Raw genomic sequence first — 22,003 nt, 5'->3', positions numbered from 1 at the left:
ATATCAGGGGTCTTAAAGAGGAAGTAATCCCTGATGAGTTTACTTGCTCTTTCATTCCCTGCAAAGGTAAAGCATAATGGGAAACTATGCATGCGCACGGGAGCCGCCACGTGCGGCATATTCGGTGTTGACGGTGCCGCGCTCAGTGCGCCCTGCGCGCCGCTGTCTACGGCGCATGCGCCGTAGAGAGCGGTGCCTGTCTTTCGGCAAGTATCTCCTAAACCGTGTAGGTTTAGGAGATATTACTTGGACCAGCAGGTAAGCCTTAGGCCCCTTTCACACTAACGTCCCGTTCAGGCCCGCCTGTCAGTTTTTCAGGCGGACCTGAACGGGTGCTCCATAGAGCTCTATGGAGCGTCGGATGTCAGCGGTGACATGTCCGCTGACATCCGACCCGCTCCGATCCGAAAAAGTGTGACGGAGGAAAAAGCTATTTTTCCATCCGTCTGCGGATCGGATCGGATGACGACGGGCACTGCGGTCCGTCGTCATCCGATCTCCCATAGGGGAGAGCGGCGCTGTGACAGGTCCGTCCCTGCACAGTGTGCGGAGACAGACCTGTCATCTCCCTGCTCAGCGGGGATCGGCGGAGTGATCCCCGCTGAGCAAACGGACATCCACGGGGCGGATCAGAACTGATCCGCCCCGTGTGAAAGGACCCTTAATCTAGGCTTACCTGTAGGTCAAAGTGTGTTGTAAGGGTTTACAACCACTGTAACAGACCTCTGACATCTCCCATTTGAGACAGGGAAAGGGATTCCCCAGCCCCTTTCTCTGCAGCCTCTGCTGCACTGATAATGAATGGAGAGAAGGAGTGGCTTCTCACCATTCATTAACTGAAATATCGTAATCACAGGTGGTTACAATGTTTCATTTATGTGAATGGCCAGAGTCAGTGGTCACTTACCGGCTCCTACCTCCGCTCTCCATCCTGAGATACCGAGGGGGGTGGCAGCACAGAGGGGGACACAGAGAAGAGAGAGGGGGGACAGATGCACAGAGGGGGACACAGAGAAGAGAGAGGGGGACAGATGCACGGAGGAGGACACAGAGAAGAGAGAGGGGGACAGATGCACAGAGGGGGAGAGAAGAGAGGGGGACAGATGCACGGAGGGGGAGAAGAGAGGGGGGCAAGAGAGGGGGCGGCAGCATGGATGAGAGCGGGAGACATGGAGCAGTGTGATGCATCGACGCCCTGCACGCACGTCGACTCATCGTGGCAGCTCTAATATATATATATATATATATATATATATATATATATATATATATATATATATATACACACACACACACACACACACACACACACACATATATACACACACACACACAAAATATATAAAAAAAGGGGGTATCATTTTCATGTGTTAATCACTCGCTCATCATTTTAATGTCACAAGCTGACACGATTTCAGTCCGGATGGTTACATTTACGAATTCACTATCCCCTTATGTCAATTAAGTCATGTCTCAGGCGACAGACATCGAGGATTTTGCATCCATCCCTCTGTCTCTGAGGCTCTGAACACGGCAGTACACCCTCCCTGAGGCCCTGGACCATTCCCAGATTGATGGCTGAATTACAGAGCAGGGGTATCTCTTACCCAGCGTCAGCGAGCAAAGCGGAACTTTTTAGACTCTTGTTCCCTAGTACATCAGGTTCCGTTCCTGAGCAAGTCACCCTTTGTTCAGTCGGGTCGTTCCTCACACAAATCCACTCTAAGTTTATTGGCAACATCCTTTCAAGAGTTACCAGGGCAAGGGTGGAGGTCTTAGAGAGCCCTCCATGCCCAGCTCTGGAGGCACCTGTCGTCCCCAGCATGCCAGCAGTCTCTGTATCACCCTTGATCGGTCCGTTAGTCGCAGGTAAAACCACCAGCTCGTTGTCGGTTACTCCGGCCCATTTCATCCCGGCTAATATCAAAAAGGACATTTTGGATGCCAAAGATGTCAATTGAGCTTCCCTGTTGATAGCGTCTCACAACATTGCTGACAATAAGTCATATACTTGTGGTGAGGTCTCGGTGGTAGTCAAGACCAGGGACCATAGGCTTAATCGCAAACTCTCCATTCCAGACTTTGTTCTAGATTTTAGCATTTTTAGGGATGTTATTTGCTCGGATAGTCCCCAAAGGAGGGAGGAGCTTGATCTCTACCTTTATGCTGTAGTGGAGTTGGGGCAAAAATACAGGGGATCAGCCTTCTAAGAGTATCATCGTTCTTTCTCTGCTAAGGCGGCAGCCATTTTTGCCCAGCACCAAATGATGACTGACTGGAACAACGTGGATACTGAGCTTTTTTGTCTCCATTTTGCCAGGTTGAGGTCTCCTGTGCCACATGTCAGTCTTCAACACATACCACCTACTGGTGCCCGATCATGGGACCCCTGCGGTTCCAGGTACCTCCAAGGTGCCATCAAGTCTGTTACCAACCCCAGCTCATTTGATTGCCTTTGACAAACTTGGCTGCCCAATTCAGTTTCTAGGCAGGTCACAGATTTGTAATTTTAATCATGGTTTGTGAAATTACAGCCAGTGCTGCCTCCTACATGTCTGTGCCAGCTGCTATAGGGCACACACCAAATCTGCCTGTTCACTGAAGCAGGTGAAACCCTCATGACTAAGCCGCATCAATATCTCTTAAAGGCCTGTCTGGCTTCCCATCCTCCCCCATGTTTTGTCAATATTTGGTGGAAGGGTTCACTCGTGGTTTTCACACAGGTTTCATTACATTACCTCAGGGATTGCTTGAGTGTAGAAATCTGTTGTCAGCAATAGCAGACCCGGAGGTGGTGGACTTGCTACTCCAGTCCAAGCTTCATCATTGGGCCTTTTCCACACTGCCTTTTTATAATTGGAGGGTCAACCCCCTTGGCTTGGTTAAGGGGAAATGTTCTAATAAACTTAATTGAATTTACAATTTGTCAGCCCCTCATTGTTCTCTGATGGGATTAAGGAATTCAGACTGGGCACATGCAGAGTTTTCACATAAATATGCATCTGTGGACCAAGCAATCCAGAGTATCATCTGCATAGGTAGGAATGCTTGGATGTTTAAATCAGGCATTTCAGATGCTTTCAAGCTTCTCCCTATTTTACCTTCTCTCTGGCAGTGGAATGGCATTAAGTGGAGGGGGGTGTACTATTTCACAACTAAGCTCACTTTTGGGTCCAAAAGCAGCCCTTGGCTTTTTGATGTCTTTGCCAAAGTACTTGGATTCTCATGTATAGGGAACTCTGTCAGGAAGTTATCCACTATTTGGATGATTTCCTCCTGATCGAAAGTTCGAGCCGCGCACCCACTGACTGTTTTCTGCTCTTGATGTGCCATCGTCAAGTAAGAAAATGGAAGGCCCAGCTACCACTCTGACCTTTTTGGGAATTGTGTTAGATTCTTGGTCCATGCAGGCAAGTCTGCCAGCAGATAAGTTGGCAAGGATCAGGGATCGAATCCATGGTTTTACAGTTTCTCAAGCCATTTCCAGGAAAGATTTGCAGTCACTATTGGGCATGTTAAACTTGAGGATCATTCCCCGGTTACTGGCGTTATTACCCTCAGCCCCTGTCTCCGATTCTAGGGTCAAGTTAGACGCAGCATCCTTGTCTGACCTACGCATGTGGGATGAATTCCTTCAGCATTGGAACAGCATTTCCATGTTTATTTCTGCTGTTTCGGTGTCTTTCCAGGTCATCACTGATGCTGCAGCCACTAGAGGCTATGCAGCTATTTTTGGCACACAATGGCTGGCAGGACGAGTGTCGGGCAATTCCTGGGTTCTCAGGCGTCTGCCTTGTTCGAGGTCTACCCCATAGTGGCTGCAGCTCAGGTGTGGGGTCATTTGTGGACAGGCAACACTGATATTCTGCAGGCAATTTCCAAGGTCATTAACAAGGGTATAAGGACCCTAAAAAGAGACACAAGTACCCCCCGGTGCAGCGGGACTTTGAGGGCGAACAAAAAGAAAAATTGTGCATCATAAAATGTCATTTATTTGCAGCCCCCCCATCCCAAAGCACCTTGTCCCCATGTTGATGAGGACAAGGGCCTCTTCCCGACAACCTTGGCCATTGGTTGTCGGGGTCTGTGGGTGGGGGCTTATTGGAATCCGGGTGCCCCTTTAATAAGGGGGCCCCCAGATTCCGGCCCACTCCACACTATGTGAATGAGTAAGGGGAACGTCGTACTCCTACCCATTCACCTGGGGAAAAAGTGTCAAAAAAAAAAACCACTACATAGGTATTAAAAGTAATTTATTAATCTGCTCCGGGGTCGTCGGGGGTCTTCTTCCGACTTCTCTCGGTGTCCGGCCTCTTCTCCCGCTCTCCGGCGTCTTCTCCCGGGCTACTCCGCTGTCTTCTTGGAGCTCTTTTACTAGCGGAGGAGCCCGGTCTCCTCTGTCCTTCCTTCTTCTTTCGATGTTGACACGGCGCTGTCTTCTGCTGTACTGGCTTGTGCGACGTGCGCGGTGACTTTTATAGGTATGGGGCGGGGTCACCATGTGGCATCACCCGGTGACCACGCCCCATACCTATATAAGTCGCTGCGCACGTCGCACAAGCCAGTACAGAGGAAGACAGCGCCGTGTCAACATCGGAAGAAGAAAGAAGAAAAGGGGAGAGAAGAGAGAAGAAGGACAGAGGACGGAGGAGACCGGGCTCCTCCGCTAGTAAAAGAGCTCCAAGAAGACAGCGGAGGAGCCCGGGAGAAGACGCCAGAGAGTGGGAGAAGAGGCCGGACACCGGGAGAAGTCAGAAGAAGACCCCCGACGCTCCGGGGGCAGATTAATAAATTACTTTTAAAACCTGTGTAGTGTTTTTTTTTTTACACTTTTTCCCCAGGTGAATAGGTAGGGGTACGATGTACCCCTTACTCATTCACATAGGGTGGGGGGGGTGCAGGGGGCTCCCAGATTCCGATAAGTCCCCCGCCTGCAGACCCCGACAACCAATGGCCAGGATTGTCGAGAAGAGGCCCTTGTCCTCATCAACATGGGGACAAGGTGTTTTGGGGTGGCGGGGGCCCGCAGGGCGCCCCCCTTCCCCAAAGCACTAATCCCCCCATGTTGAGGGCACACGGCCTGGTACTGTCCAGTGGGGTTCCCCTTAAAATCCATACCAGACCCAAGGGCCTGGTATGCTCCCGGAGGGGGAATCCACGCCATTTTTTTAAAAAATAACTTGGCGTGGAGTTCCACTTTGAGAGCTCATTCTCTGATTGGCCTGGCCTGGGGCGACCTAAAGTCATGTTGTAAGTCGCCCCAAGTCATGTCCAAGTTGCCTCCAAAAGTGGCGTTGGCCCTGTGTGAACTGACTCTAAAGAGATACAATGTATCTAAAGAGATACAATGTATACAATGAGATACAATACTTCTGAATGAACTCAACTCTGTGTGTAGGAATTCTCAGTTTAACCATTTAAAGATTAAATCTTTTCTGACACTTGTTGCTTACAAGTAAGAATCCAGTATTTTCTGCTAGAAAATCACTCAGAAGCCCCAAAAATTATATATTTTTTTTTAGCAGAGACCCTAGGGAATAAAATAGCAGTTGTTATAATATTTTCTGTCACACAGCATTTGCGTAGAGGTCTTTCAAAAGAATTTTTTTTAAAAAAAGACACTAATGATTAAAAAAATAAAAATGAAAACAGTAAAGTTAGCCCAATTTTTTCATCCAAAAGTTTTGATTACCTGTTTTTGTGTATTTAATATATAGTTTTTTTAAATTTTATATCTAAATTATACATACAAGTGAACGGATTGGAGGTTTGTTTTGTTTAATAAATGTTTAAATGTAAGAAATTTGCTGTATCACTGATTACTTAAGGCTGCTTTCACACTGAAGCGGGCAGGTGTTGACGGTAAAAACGCTGATAGATTTAGCGGCGCTTTACCATCATTTTAGCGGCGTTATTCGGCTGCTAGTGGGGCACTTATAACCCGGGAAGAGGTTAAATGCGCCTGTGAAGCGCTGCTGCCAAATCGCATTGCCTGCGCTTCGGCAGTGGTACCCATTCACTTCAATAGGCGGAAGTGGTGGAGGAGCGGCATACACCACTCCAAACGTGCTGCTTGCAGGACTTTTTTTAACATCCTGCCAGCGCATCGCCTCCATGTGAAAGCACTTGGACTTTGACACAGACTGCAGCGGAGCCGTTTTGCAGGCACTTTACAGGTGCTATTTTTAGCCCAAAAGCGCCTGAAAAACACCTCAGTGGGAAAGGTGTCTGTTAGATTTTATGAAATGAAAAAAAAAAATCGGCCTAACATACCGGCCCAAAAAAATCGGCATCATATATCGGCCATCGTCGCCGTGATTTCTAAATATCGGCATCGGCCAGTGAAAAACCCATATCAGTTGACCTCTAACCCCGATATCTTCTATATCTGTCATCCCTCATTCTCAGTCTGATCTTATGATGTCACAAGTCATGGAGTCGGAGTAATGCTCATCTCCTGGCCACTTACCTCTGTACAGTGACAGGATCCTCCACACAGCACTGGCCACTTACCTCTGTACAGTGACAGGATCCTCCACACAGCACAGCTCCAACTGCTGGGAAACTACAAATCCCATCCCTGCCCCACACTCAATGAGGGAAGAAAGTCACCAGGGAGATGGCAATGCCTGCTGGGACTTGTAGTTCTACTGCAGCTGGAGATCTGCTGTTCTCCTATCACTGATATGAAGGAAATGTCTGCTGTCACTGGGATTCCCTGTATTTTTTGAATATGTTCAGGTGTTTTTAACTAGCCTTGCAGGAAATGTCATTCTTGAATGTGTGCGCTGTAATATGTTTTGTACTGGGATTCCTGTCTGCTGGGATCTGTTTATGTAATAACTGTCCTGTGCAACTGACGGGTTTTACTAGAACAGGACCTGTTATCCCGGATCACATCCATCACTATTCATAGGGAGATCTGTATTCTATCATACAGTTTCTCAAGTGCTAAAGTGAGGAGGTATGCTGCCATATTATCTGTATCCTATACATATCAAACAGGCTTAGGGGATGTGTGTTGCTCTGTGTACATGCAGTCACCATTTAAAATGAAATTCCGCTTAAACCATCTAAACCCATCAACAAAATGAAATGTAGTAACTGCATATGTAGACATATGTACATTATTGATGAATCTGTCCTTATACAGAATTGTCACTTCCCCCTAACAACACACACTGACAATATGGCTGCTGTGATCCGACCATTTTATAGTGAGGGGGCCAGATTATCCATTCCTTCAGATTATTGGTTTCAGTTGATCATTATGGGATGTTCCTCATTTCTGGCAGTGAGTCTCAGGCTCCATTGCACACTGGGCTTAAAAAAAGCCAGGTCCCTTGGCAGAAAAAAAACATCCATATAGATCATTTTTTGTACAAAGCTTAGATGAGTTTCAGAGTTTTGCATTTTTTTTCTGCCAGAAAGCTCCAATCAGAAACGCAAACCAGAAGGGTTTTTCCTGCCTTTAAACGTTGAGCTTAACCACTTCAGCCCCGGAAGGATTTACCCCCTTCCCGACCAGAGCGTTTTTTGCGATTCGGCACTGCGTCGCTTTAACACAATTGCGCGGTTGAGCGAAGTGGCACCCAAACAAAATTGACGTCCTTTTTTCCCTCACAAATAGAGCTTTCTTTTGGTGGTATTTGATCACCTCTGCGGTTTTTTATTTTTTGTGCTATAAACAAAAAAAGCGACAATTTTGAAAAAAAATGAATTCTTTTTTACTTTTTGCTATAATAAATATCCCCCAAAAAAGTATAAAACATTTTTTTTTCCCTCTGTTTAGGCCTATACGTATTCTTCTACGTATTTTTGGTAAAAAAAAACCAAAAAAACACAAAAAGCGATTGATTGGTTTGTGGAAAAGTTATAGTGTTTAAAAAATAGGGGATAGTTTTATGGCATTTTTATTAATATATTTTTTTTTTTTTTACTAGTAATGGCGGTGATCAGAGATTTTTATTATGGCAGACACATCAGACAATTTTGACACATTTTTGGGATCATTGGCATTAATACATTGATCGATGCTATAAAATTGCATTGATTACTGTAAAAATGCCACTGGCAGTAAAGGGGTTAACCACTAGGGGGCGGGGAGGGGTTAAGTGTTCCTAGGGGTGTGTTTCTGTCTGGGGGATGGGCTGTGTGTGATGTCACACTGATCGCTGCTCCCGATGACAAGGAGCAGACAATCAGTGTGCTGTCAGAACAGGGAGATGTTGTTTACATCGGTTCTGTTCTTGAGCTCCGTGACATGATTGCAGGTATCCCCGCAGCGATTGAGTCCGCGGGACCCACGGGCACGTTCACGGAGCTCGCGACAGGCCCATGCGGGCACGGTAGGAAATTCAAAGCAACGTATGGGTACGTTACTTTGCCCAGCCATGCCATTCTGACGACTTATTTATACAGGAACCGGTTAACCACCTCCCGTCTGCACTATAGCTGAAAGATGGCTACAGCGTGGAACTAATTTGCCAGGAGGGCGTCCATAGACATCCTTCTGTGCTTGTGTGGCCTGCTCGCCCCCGTGATCCCGACCCCTTACCATGTGATCAGTGGTCAACCAATGACAGCTGATCATGTGATGTAAACAGAGCTGGTAATCTGCTATTTTTTCTCCTCATGCTGGTACTGTGGCACTAGTGTGAGGAGAGAAAAAATAAAAAGCCGATCATCGGTGGCTGTGAGAAGGACAGCAGTTTCGATCTGGAGAGCCTCTGCAGAGGCTTCTGTGCCACCTACCAGTGCCCACAGTACCACCCATCAGTGCCCACAATGTCACTTACCAGTGCCCACCAGTGCCATCTATCAGTGCCCACAGTGTCACCTATAAATGTCACCAATCAATGCCTCATCACCAGTGCTGCCTATCAATACCACCTACCAGTGCCCATCAGTTACACCCATCAGTAACGCCTTATCTGTGCCCATCAGTGTCGCCTTATCTGTGCCCATCAGTGTCGCCTTATCTGTGCCCATCAGTGCACCTTCATCAGCGAATATCAATGAAGGAGATAAATTACGTTTGAAAAATTTTATAGCAAACTATGAATTTTTTTTTTTTTTTCAAAAATCTGTCTTTTTTTGTTTGTTTAGTAAAAAAAAAAAAAAAAAAAAAAAAAAACCCAAGTGGTGATTAAATACCACTAAAAAAAAGCTCCATTTGTGTGGAAAAAAAAAAAAGATAAAAATGTAATTTGGGTACACTGTAGCATGACCGCGCAATTGCCATTCAAAGTGTGACAGCGCTGAATGCTAAAAATTGGTCTGGGCAGGAGGGGGTTTCAGTGCCCAGTAAGCAAGTGGTTAAAATACACCTGTAATGGTTCTGTGCAGGAAACATCGGGTGACACTGAGCTGCTTCTACAGGTAAAACTCCCATAGAAACAGCATTTTTTGTAAGCCCCTGTGCCCGGAGCCTTAAAGGTTTTTGGGCAAAAATTTTCAATTTTTGAACCCATTATAACCCTGAAAATTGCTGTGAATTAATGATAAACCTGAATCTCATCTCCACCAATAACCGCAATCTTCACACGGCACATGTGATGACATCACAACACTCCATGTGGGATCATTGCTGTGTATAATACATTGAGGGACATTAGTGAGTGCCGTACAGACATCATACTGACTATAATGGAATGGTGACCTTCCAGTACTCAACTCATTTCACCTTCTATATATACTGTGCAGAGGGACTTTGTTTTGCACATAATAATATTAAATAGAACTTTGGTTTATATTTATCATCAAATCCATCAGAGTGTAAAAATTCTCTCACCTCCAGTCTGGTTGAATCGACTCATCGCTGTCTGTACATTGTGCTTGAAAACAGGCTCACCGCCCCGCTTGATTTGTGTCTCCCTCTCCCAGTAATCAGATCCCAGTTTCTTCATCCACTCAGTCCTGGGAAGACACCGACGGGTGTCACTGTTATAATTTGTTATCTCCTTATCATCAACATATCCGACAATAGAGAACACAGGGAGTCCGGATCCCGGAGAGGAGACTCCAGTGAGATAATAGCGCAGAGAGTGACTGTCTGATAGAGAGAAAGATACACAGATGGTTATATATCACACATCATATAATATATCCTGAGAAATAAGGGTGACCCCACACACAGGCAGATCTGTCACTGACTACAAACATTATACAATCTCTATACACAGCGATGAGATCTTCCATTGATTGGAGTTGGCAACCAAAATCTCAGAATTTAATTTTAACCACTTGCCGACCGCCGCACGACGATATACGTCGGCAGAATGGCACGGGCAGGCATATGGGCGTATATATAAGTCCCTGCCTGCCCGCGGGTGGGGGGCCCGATCGGGCCCCCCCCCGGTGCCTGCAGCGGTCGGCATTCCTTCGAGAGCGATCCGGGATGAGGGGGCGGCCATTCATTCATGGCCACCCCCTCGCGATCGCTCCCGACGAATAGAAATCCCCCGTGACATCACTTCCTCTCCTGTAATGTAAACACAGGAGAGGAAGTGATGTATTCTCTCCTCCGTGTCGGTATTTTTCGTTCCGACACGGAGGAGAGCGGAGCGGTGAGTTGCACCAACACTCTACACACACAGTAGAACATGCCAGGCACACTCACACCCCCCCTTTACCCCCCGATCACCCCCCCCAATTACCCCTGCCCCCCCAGTCACAGTGACACCAATGTCATTTTTTTTTTTTTTTTTTGCATTGGTGTCATTTGTGACTGTAATAACTGTTAGGGCAGTTAGAGTTAGCCCCCTTTAGTTCTAATGTACCCCCCTAACCCCCCCAATAAAGGTTTAACCCCGTGATCACCCCCCGTCGCCAGTGTCACTAAGGCTGGGTTCACATTGCAGCGGTTTATGAGAACGAATGTGATTCGCACCGCACTGCAGTGCAAATCACATCCGATCTCTGTGCGATTCGAGTTCAGCCATTCGCCGCACCCGCCGCACCCGCCACACCCGCCGCAAATTCGCACGGGACCCTTTTTTTGGCCCGCAGCAGAATCGGATCGCATGGGTGTTCACACCATGCGATCCGAGTTTGCAGATCGCACTGCGATATGCGAACTGATCTGGGGGTGTCAGTAACATTTCACTGACACTCCCAGCAGTTCGCATAGGGCAGTGTGAACTGCCGCCGGGAGGCATGCGATGCGGGAACCCGCCGCGCATTCGTGGCGTTCCCGCATCGCTCCAGTGTGAACCCAGCCTAATAAGCGATCGTTTTTCTGATCGCTGTATTAGTGTCACAGGTGACGCTAGTTAGGCAGGTAGGTATTTAGGTTCGCCGCAGCTTTTTATAGCGCCAGGGACCCCCATATACTACCGCATAAAGCCCCCTGATTGCCCCCTAGTTAACCCTTTCACCAGTGATCACCATATAACTGTTACAGGTGACGCTGGTTGGTTAGTTATTTTTTATAGTTTCAGGGCACCCGCCATTTATTACCTAATAAATGTTTAACCCCCTGATCACCCGGCGGGTGTCATTTGTGACTAATAACTGTTAGGGCAGTTAGGGTTAGCCCCCTTTAGTTCTAAGGTACCCCCCTAACCCCCCCAATAAAGGTTTAACCCCGTGATCACCCCCCGTCGCCAGTGTCACTAAGGCTGGGTTCACATTGCAGCGGTTTATGAGAACGGATGTGATTCGCACCGCACTGCAGTGCAAATCACATCCGATCTCTGTGCGATTCGAGTTCAGCCATTCGCCGCACCCGCCACACCCGCCGCACCTGCCGCAAATTCGCACGGGACCCTTTTTTTGGCCCGCAGCAGAATCGGATCGCATGGGTGTTCACACCATGCGATCCGAGTTTGCAGATCGCACTGCGATATGCGAACTGATCTGGGGGTGTCAGTAACATTTCACTGACACTCCCAGCAGTTCGCATAGGGCAGTGTGAACTGCCGCCGGGAGGCATGCGATGCGGGAACCCGCCGCGCATTCGTGGCGTTCCCGCATCGCTCCAGTGTGAACCCAGCCTAATAATTTTTATAGCGCCAGGGACCCCCATATACTACCGCATAAAGCCCCCTGATTGCCCCCTAGTTAACCCTTTCACCAGTGATCACCATATAACTGTTACAGGTGACGCTGGTTGGTTAGTTATTTTTTTATAGTTTCAGGGCACCCGCCATTTATTACCTAGTCTCACTAGTGTACCCCTAAATTTAGGGGTGTCTACTTTCCAAAATGGGGACATTTGGGGGGGGTTTGTGCCATCTTGGCATTTTATGGCCTTCAAAACTGTAACGCCCTTAGAAAGCCTGAAGGCGGTGCTTGGTTTTCGGGGCCCCGTACGCGGCTAGGCTCCCAAAAAGTCCCACATATGTGATATCCCCGTACTCAGGAGAAGCAGCAGAATTTATTTTGGGGTGTCATTTCACATATGCCCATGGCATGCGTGAGCAATATATCATTTAGTGACAACTTTGTGAAAAAAAAAAAAAAAGTTTGTAATTTTCCCGCAACTTGTGGCAAAATATAAAATATTCCATGGACTCAACATGCCTCTCAGCAAATAGCTTGGGGTGTCTACTTTCTAAAATGGGGTCATTTGTGGGGGTTTTGTGCCATCTTGGCATTTTATGGCCTTCAAAACTGTAATAGGTAGTGAGAAGTGAACTCAAAAACGTACGCCCTTAGAAAGCCTGAAGGCGGTGCTTGGTTTTCGGGGCCCCGTACGCGGCTAGGCTCCCAAAAAGTCCCACACATGTGGTATCCCCGTACTCAGGAGAAGCAGCAGAATATATTTTGGGGTGTCATTTCACATACGCCCATAGCATGTGTGAGCAATATATCATTTAGTGACAACTTTGTGTAAAAAAAAAAAAAATGGGCTCAACATGCCTCTTATCAATTTCCTTAGGGGGTCTACTTTCCAAAATGGAGTCATTTGGGGGGGTTTTGTACTGCCCTGCCATTTTAGCACCTCAAGAAATGAGATAGGCAGTCGTAAACTAAAAGCTGCGTAAATTCCAGAAAACGTACCTTAGTTTGTAGATGTGACAACTTTTGCGCAAACCAATAAATATACAATTATTGACTTTTTTTTTACCAAAGACATGTGGCTGAATACATTTTGGCCTAAATGTATGACTAAAATTGAGTTTATTGGATTTTTCTAATAACAAAAAGTAGAAAATATCATTTTTTTTCAAAATTTGCGGTCTTTTTACGTTTATATCGCAAAAAATAAAAATCGCAGAGGCAATCAAATACCATCAAAAGAAAGCTCTATTTGTGGGAAGAAAAGGACGCAAATTTTGTTTGGGTACAACATTGCATGACCGCGCAATTACCAGTTAAAGCAGCGCAGTGCCAAAGTGTAAAAAGACCTCTGGTCATTTACCAGCAAAATGGTCCGGTCTGAAAGTGGTTAAAGGGGCTGTAAAAGTTTACATTTTTTCACCTTACACCATACATACACCCCCCCTCCCCCCACCATACACCCCCCACCCCCCACCATACACTATACATACACCCCCCCACCATACACTATACATACACCCCCCATCCCCCCACCATACACTATACATACACCCCCCTCCCCCACCATACACCCCCTCCCCCACCATACACCCCCTCCCCCCACCATACACCCCCCTCCCCTACCATACACTATACATACACCTCCCCCCCACCATACACCCCCCCCACCATACATACACCTCCCCCCACCATACACCCCCCCTCCCCCCACCATACACTATACATACACCTCCCTCCACCCACCATACACTATACATACACCCCCCTCCACCCACCATACACTATACATACACCCCCCCCTCCCCCCACCACACACTATACATACACCCCCCTCCCCCCACCATACACTATCCATACACCCCCCTCCCCCCACCATACACTATACATACACCCCCCTCCCCCCACCATACACTATACATACACCCCCCCCCCACCACACACTATACATACACCCCCCTCCCCCCACCACACACTATACATACACCCCCCTCCCCCCACCACACACTATACATACACCCCCCTCCCCCCACCACACACTATACATACACCCCCCTCCCCCCACCACACACTATACATACACCCCCCTCCCCCACCATACACTATACATACACCCCCCCTCCCCCACCACACACTATACATACACCCCCCCACCATACACTATACATACACCCCCCTCCCCCCCACCATACACTATACATACACCCCCCACCATACACTATGCATACACCCCCCCTCCCCCCACCATACACTATACATACACCCCCCTCCCCCCACCACACACTATACATACACCCCCCCTCCCCCCACCACACACTATACATACACCCCCCACCATACACTATACATACACCCCCCACCATACACTATACATACACCCCCCACCATACACTATACATACACCCCCCACCATACACTATACATAAACCCCCCCTCCCCCCACCACACACTATACATACACCCCCCTCCCCCACCATACACTATACATACACCCCCCTCCCCCCACCATACACCCCCTCTCCATATACTATACATACACCATCCATATATACAGTTCTCACCGGGTGACACTGTCCACTGCCCTACTGACACCATCATCTGCTCTACTGGCTGACAGTGTCCACTTTTAAGGTAGGCTATTTTCACTGACATTTCTTTTATTAATCAAATCATATTTTATGGGTACACTAATGCTTTTGTTTTATTTAACCATGGCCTTTTAAGTCCCCCCACCCCACCTACTGTTAATGCAATTTGACCACATCCACCGTTCACCGTAGCACACCTCATTACTACTCTTTTTGGGTAACCCAAGGTATTTTACAATCCTTGCCGTGTGCCATGAAAATGTTCGGGTTTGGCTTGAAGAAAAGGTGGCAACCCTACCCCGATGTCCTCTTCGCAGCTCAGCCTGGCCGTTGATTGGCTAGAGTGGATGGATTGAAAGCAGCGCAGCTATTGGCTCGCACTGCTGTCAATCACATCCAATGACAAGGTGCGCCGGGGCCAAGTGATACAGTGAGCAGCTATAGGCGCCGGCCGTATTACGGGAGTGCGCCCGCAAGAACTAACCACCATGTGAGAGAGTTTGCATGAAGGTGGTTAGTTCTTGTGGGGAGGAGCTGAGACAGCTGCAGAGGGACCCCAGAACAGCAGGTTCGGGGTCACTCTGTGCAAAACGAGCTGCACAGTGGAGGTAAGTATAACATGTTTGTTATTTAAAAATAAAAATAAAAATTGTCTTTACAACCCCTTTAAAGAGGAAGTAAAGGCAACAATTTTTTTTTTTTTTAAAAGCACACCCTGTAAGGCAAAGGCATAATGAGCTAGTATGCATAGCATACTAGCTCATTATGAATAACTTACCTGAGAAAGATGCCCCGAAGCGGTCCTCCCTCTTCCTCTTCACCGCTGCCATGGATCCCGGACTTCCGGGTCTCGGGGCTCCAGGGCTGTGATTCGCGATGACGTCACTCCCGCGCATGTGCACGGGTGCCGACACTCGTGGCATATCGCTGCGATCTGAAGCCTGCCCAGTGCTCGATTCGACCCCTCCCCTCACACAATCTTAATTCAGCATTTCTATGATTCAGCCAATTATATTTTCAAGGACAGGAGAGAAGCATATGATAAATTTGGTGCAGTGATTTACATAAATGAAAAAAGCCCTTGTGTTAGATAAATAAATAAAGTCCTATGTGTAACCAACTGCTGTGAACTGACGATCCTTTCTTAATGCAAAAGCCCCCTGTGACAGTTCGATGTGTCAAAACAAAGAAAGGGAATAATATCCAGCATTCAATTATAAACACTTGTGCCCAAAGTGTTGCACAGAGCTCCTTATCTGTGATATTCCTCCACCATTCTATACACTCACCAGATAGTAAGACATTACAAGCCTTGAGCCATCGCCATAGAACCTGGTGACATCATATCCAGAACTGCAGTGGGTTAAGAGGACTTTGCGAGAAACCGGCAATAGATGGCTGCCACTCCTACCACGAGGTTGTGGTGGCAATGATGTCAGTGTGTAGGTCCCTTCTGATGCATTTCATGAGCATGCACGTTCAGGGATCAGCCTAATAGACCATCTATTGTCGTTTCCTCATGAAGTCCTCCTAACCCCCTACAGTTCTGGATATGATGTCACCAGGTTCTATGGCGATGGATCAAGGCTTGTAATGTCTTACTATCTGGTGAGTGTATAGAATGGTGGAGGGATATCACAGATAAGGAGCTCTGTGCAACACTTTGGGCACAAGTGTTTATAATTGAATGCTGGATATTATTCCCTTTCTTTGTTTTGACACATCGCACTGTCACAGGGGGCTTTTGCATTAAGAAAGGATCATCAGTTCATGACAGTCGGTCACACAAAGGACTTTATTCATCCAACACAAGGACTTTATTTTTTTCATTCATGTAAAGAGCGGCACCAAATGTGTTTATCATCTGGTCTATAGGAGTTGTATATTCACCTTTGTGTGTGCTCCCAGATACATTATTATCTTTTCAGCCATCTTGTTTAATTGAAGCAAAGAGTATTATGTCTTATTTTATTGTCATCTTGATAGATAATATAATGTTCAGGGGTTGTAAATCTTTAAAATAAAAAAGTTCTTCAGAATCGTGAGAGAATTGTGATCTTTATTGTAAGCAAAATAATGGCGATTCTCATTTTATCCAGAATTGTGCAGCTCTATGGACAATCAATGTAATTATTTACACACATCTAAATATACAGTATATGTTTACAGTTTATGTTAAGCGAATAAGGGTTAGAACCCCTCTCAGGGTTTTCTTACTATTCAGGGCTCAGTTAGAGGGATTATCTAATCTTCCAGTCCCCCTGACAATGTGGTGAGGGGAACCTGCCAGACATTCTAATCCTCACCCCCTCTATCCAAAACTGGAAACAAGGGTTTGGGTTGAATATTCTTTAACTATTCGAGGACCAGCCGCCGCAGTTATACTCGTAGCTGTACGTCGGGCGATTTATTTTTTATTTATTTTTATTTTTTTACCAAAAATATGTAGAAGAATACATATCGGCCTAAACTGAGGGAGACCTTTTTTTTCATTTATTTTTTGGACATTATAGCAAAAAGTTAAAAATATTTTTTTTTTCAAAATTGTTGTTTTTTGTTTACAGCACAAAAAATAAAAACTGCAGAGGTGATCAAATACCACCAAAATACTCTGGGGGGGGGGGAATATCAATTTTGTTTGGGTACAACATCGCATGACCGTGAAATTGTCAGTCAAATCAAACCAGTGCCGTATCGCAAAAAATGTCTCTCCTTACCAAAAGGCAAAACATTTTAGTTTTGGATAGGTTGGGGAGGGATTAGAACTCCTGTCAGGTTTTTATTGCTGTCTGTGTCCCAATTACAGAGATTCACCCTCTCAAATTGCCCTGTTTATTGTTTTCACCAAAAGTTAAAGAAAATCCCAAATTTTAGGTTGTCACCAGAACAGGAATAGAGGGGAAATCTTCCAATGGGGACACAAGTTCTGGTGACAAACAGGGATTCCCTCACTTTGCAGGGATTTCCTCTTTCTGTTTTGGCTATAGGGAAGGAAGTGAAGGGACATCTCTCCAATAGAACACAGGTGACAATGAGAAAAATAAAACTGAGGAGGGTTATACAGTGGAACATAATCCATGCCAGGATCCATATCAATGCGAGTTTCCCCATAGAAGTCAATGGAAACAAAGATAATTTGTTCCGCATTGACTTCTATTGCATGCAATACCGCATGTGTCCAGAGGTGGGGGGGGGCGTCAGAGCTCCTCGGAAATACTCATGGACAGCTCAGCTGAACTCGGAAACCCTCGGGAGGGCCCTGAAACACTCGGAAACGGAGTATTTCCGAGTGATTCCCAGTATTTCCGAACGGCTCCGAACCGTTCCGAGTGTCACCTGCGCCCCGCACCTCTGCCAAATGCGGTACTGCACACCCCATTGGCTTTAATCCTGCTCGTTTTGCAAGAAAACACTCACAAACCGAGTCAGGATTTAAAAAAAAAAGTAGCTAGTCTTTCAAAGCTCCTATTAACCGCGTTACTCGTAAACCAAGTTTCCACTGTAACTCCCTTAACAGCTTACTCTGAAATGAATAAATTCACCTTTTGGTTCTACTTTTACAGGCTAGTTATATTTTTAACCACCTCAATACAGTGCAGTTACACCCCCTTCCTGACCAGACCAATTTTCAGCTTTCAGCGCTCTCACAGTTTGAATGACAATTACTCAGTCATCCAACACTGTATCCATATGAAACTTGCGTCCTTTTTTCCACACAAATAGAGCTTTCTTTTAGTGGTATTTAATCACTAGTGGGTTTTTTATTTTTTGTGCTATAAATAAAATAAAACCTAAATTTTGTGAAAAAATGCATTTTTCTTGGTTTCTGTCATAAATTTTTGCTAATTAGTAATTTTTCTTCATAAATTTTGGCTAAAATTTATACTGCTACATATCTTTGGTAAAAATGACATTCCAAGGTATTAAGTAAGTAGCATGGCGAGTTTTTTTAAGTTGTCATTTTTTCCCACAATTCTTTGCAAAATGAAGATTTTTTTTTTTTTTTTATTTTTTTTTTACTAAATTGTCATATTATCAGGTTATTTCTCACACACAGCATATGCATACAACAAATTACACCCCAAAATACATTCTGCTACTTATCCCGAGTACGGCGATACCACATGTGTTTTTACACAGCCTGGCCACATACAGAGCACCAACATTGATGTAGTACCTTCAGACGTTCTACGAGCAAAAATGACGGCATCTCATTTCTCAACCACCTATTACACTTTTGAAGTCCCTGGAGTACCAGGACAATGGAATTTCCCATAAAATGACCCCATTTTGGAAAGCAAACACCCCAACGTATAATCTGTGAGGCATAATGAGTCTTTTGAACGGTTCATTTTTTTCCAGAAGTTTTTGGAATATGTGGAAAAAAATTAAAACGCATTTTTTTTTTTACACAAAATTGTCAATTTATAAGATATTTCTAACACATAGCATGTATATAGCAAAAATTATACCCCAAAATACATTCTGCTACTCCTCCTGAGTATGGCGATACCACATGTGTAGGACTTTTACACAGCCTGGCCACATAGAGAGGCCGAACATTGAAGTAGTACGTTCAGGCATTCTAGGAGCATAAATGACACATCTCATTTCATTCCTACCCATCACACTTTTGAAGGTCCTGGACCACCAGGACAGTGAAATTACCCACAAAATGACCCCATTTTGGAAAGCAAACACCCCAACGTATATTCTATGAGACATGGGCTGCAAATAGGTACTCGGGTACTCTGATGGGCTGGAGACAGGTACTCGGGTACTCTGATGGCCTGGTGACAGGTACTCGGGTACTCTGATGGCCTGGGGACAGGTACTCGGGTACTCTGATGGCCTGGGGACAGGTACTTGGGTACTCTGATGGCCTGGGGACAGGTACTCGGGTACTCTGATGGCCTGGGGACAGGTACTCGGGTACTCTGATGGCCTGGTAACAGGTACTCGGGTACTCTGATGGCCTGGAGACAGGTACTCGAGTACTCTGATGGCCTGGTGACAGGTACTCGGGTACTCTGATGGCCTGGAGATAGGTACTCGGATACTCTGATGGCCTGGTGACAGGTACTCGGGTACTTTGATGGCCTGGTGACAGGTACTCGGGTACTCTGATAGCTTGGTGACAGGTACTCGGGTACTCTGATGGCCTCGTGACAGGTACTCGAGTACTCTGATGGCCTGGTGACAGGTACTCTGATGGTTTGGTGACTGGTATTTGGGTACTCTGAAGGGCGGTGACAGGTACTCATATGGACTGTGACAGGTACTCGGGTACTCAGATGAACTGTGACAGGTACTCGGGTACTCAGATGGACTGTGACAGGTACTCGGGTACACAGATGGACTGTGACAGGTACTCGGGTACCCTGATGGACTGTGACAGGTACTCGGGTACCCTGATGGACTGTGACAGGTACTCGGTACTCTAATGGACTGTGACAGGTACTCGGTACTCTAATGGACTGTGACAGGTACTCGGGTACCCTGATGGACTGTGACAGGTACTCGGTACTCTAATGGACTGTGACAGGTACTCGGGTACTCTGATGGACGGTGACAGGTACTCGGGTACTCTGATGGACGGTGACAGGTACTCTGATGGTTTGGTGACTGGTATTTGGGTACTCTGAAGGGCAGTGACAGGTACTCATATGGACTGTGACAGGTACTCAGGTACTCAGATGGACTGTGACAGGTACTCGGGTACTCAGATGGGCTGTGACAGGTACTCGGGTACCCTGATGGGCCGTGACAGGTACTCGGGTACCCTGATGTGCCGTGACAGGTACTCGGGTACCCTGATGGGCCGTGACAGGTACTCGGGTACCCTGATGTGCCGTGACAGGTACTTGGGTACCCTGATGTGCCGTGACAGGTACTCGGGTACCCTGATGTGCCGTGACAGGTACTCGGGTACCCTGATGGACCGGGACAGGTACTCGGGTACTCAGATGGGCCGGGACAGGTACTCGGTTACTCTGATGGCCTGGGGACAGGTACTCGGGTACTCTGATGGCCTGGGGACAGGTACTCGGGTACTCTGATGGCCTGGTAACAGGTACTCGGGTACTCTGATGGCCTGGGGACAGGTACTCGGGTACTCTGATGGCCTGGGGACAGGTACTCGAGTACTCTGATGGCCTGGTGACAGGTACTCGGGTACTCTGATGGCCTGGAGATAGGTACTCGGATACTCTGATGGCCTGGTGACAGGTACTCGGGTACTCTGTTGGCCTGGTGACAGGTACTCGAGTACTCTGATGGCCTGGTGACAGGTACTCAGGTACTCTGATGGCCTGGTGACAGGTACTCTGATGGTTTGGTGACTGGTATTTGGGTACTCTGAAGGGCGGTGACAGGTACTCATATGGACTGTGACAGGTACTCGGGTACTCAGATGAACTGTGACAGGTACTCGGGTACTCAGATGGACTGTGATAGGTACTCGGGTACACAGATGGACTGTGACAGGTACTCGGGTACCCTGATGGACTGTGACAGGTACTCGGGTACCCTGATGGACTGTGACAGGTACTCGGGTACCCTGATGGACTGTGACAGGTACTCGGTACTCTAATGGACTGTGACAGGTACTCGGTACTCTAATGGACTGTGACAGGTACTCGGGTACCCTGATGGACTGTGACAGGTACTCGGTACTCTAATGGACTGTGACAGGTACTCGGGTACTCTGATGGACGGTGACAGGTACTCGAGTACTCTGATGGCCTGGTGACAGGTACTCGGGTACTCTGATGGCCTGGAGATAGGTACTCGGATACTCTGATGGCCTGGTGACAGGTACTCGGGTACTTTGATGGCCTGGTGACAGGTACTCGGGTACTCTGATAGCTTGGTGACAGGTACTCGGGTACTCTGATGGCCTGGTGACAGGTACTCGAGTACTCTGATGGCCTGGTAACAGGTACTCGAGTACTCTGATGGCCTGGTGACAGGTACTCAGGTACTCTGATGGCCTGGTGACAGGTACTCTGATGGTTTGGTGACTGGCATTTGGGTACTCTGAAGGGCGGTGACAGGTACTCATATGGACTGTGACAGGTACTCGGGTACTCAGATGAACTGTGACAGGTACTCGGGTACTCAGATGGACTGTGACAGGTACTCGGGTACACAGATGGACTGTGACAGGTACTCGGGTACCCTGATGGACTGTGACAGGTACTCGGTACTCTAATGGACTGTGACAGGTACTCGGGTACCCTGATGGACTGTGACAGGTACTCGGGTACCCTGATGGACTGTGACAGGTACTCGGTACTCTGATGGACTGTGACAGGTACTCGGGTACTCTGATGGACGGTGACAAGTACTCGGGTACTCTGATGGCCTGGTGACAAGTACTCAGGTACTCTGATGGCCTGGTGACAGGTACT

The 22,003-nt window shown here is 47.0% G+C and overlaps 2 protein-coding genes across 2 annotated transcripts in view; both read right to left on the bottom strand.

Moving 5' to 3' along the window:
- LOC143984105 (class I histocompatibility antigen, F10 alpha chain-like) overlaps window positions 1-22,003 on the bottom strand; it is a 907,941-nt gene that overhangs the window by 504,848 nt on the left and 381,090 nt on the right. The window lies entirely within an intron of this gene.
- Window positions 1-22,003, bottom strand: part of LOC143984154 (class I histocompatibility antigen, F10 alpha chain-like) — a 148,473-nt gene that overhangs the window by 92,722 nt on the left and 33,748 nt on the right. Inside the window, exon 2 of the mRNA XM_077484462.1 lies at window positions 9,794-10,054. Within this exon, the coding sequence (XP_077340588.1) occupies window positions 9,794-10,054 (261 nt within the window). The remainder of the gene's footprint in view (window positions 1-9,793; window positions 10,055-22,003) is intronic.

The sequence above is a fragment of the Lithobates pipiens genome, unplaced genomic scaffold, assembly GCF_037356315.1.
Source record: "Lithobates pipiens isolate NorthernLeopardFrog02 unplaced genomic scaffold, aLitPip1_a1.2 Scaffold_1, whole genome shotgun sequence".
Classification (NCBI taxonomy): Eukaryota; Metazoa; Chordata; class Amphibia; order Anura; family Ranidae; genus Lithobates; species Lithobates pipiens.
This window is presented reverse-complemented; position numbering and strand designations above follow the sequence as displayed.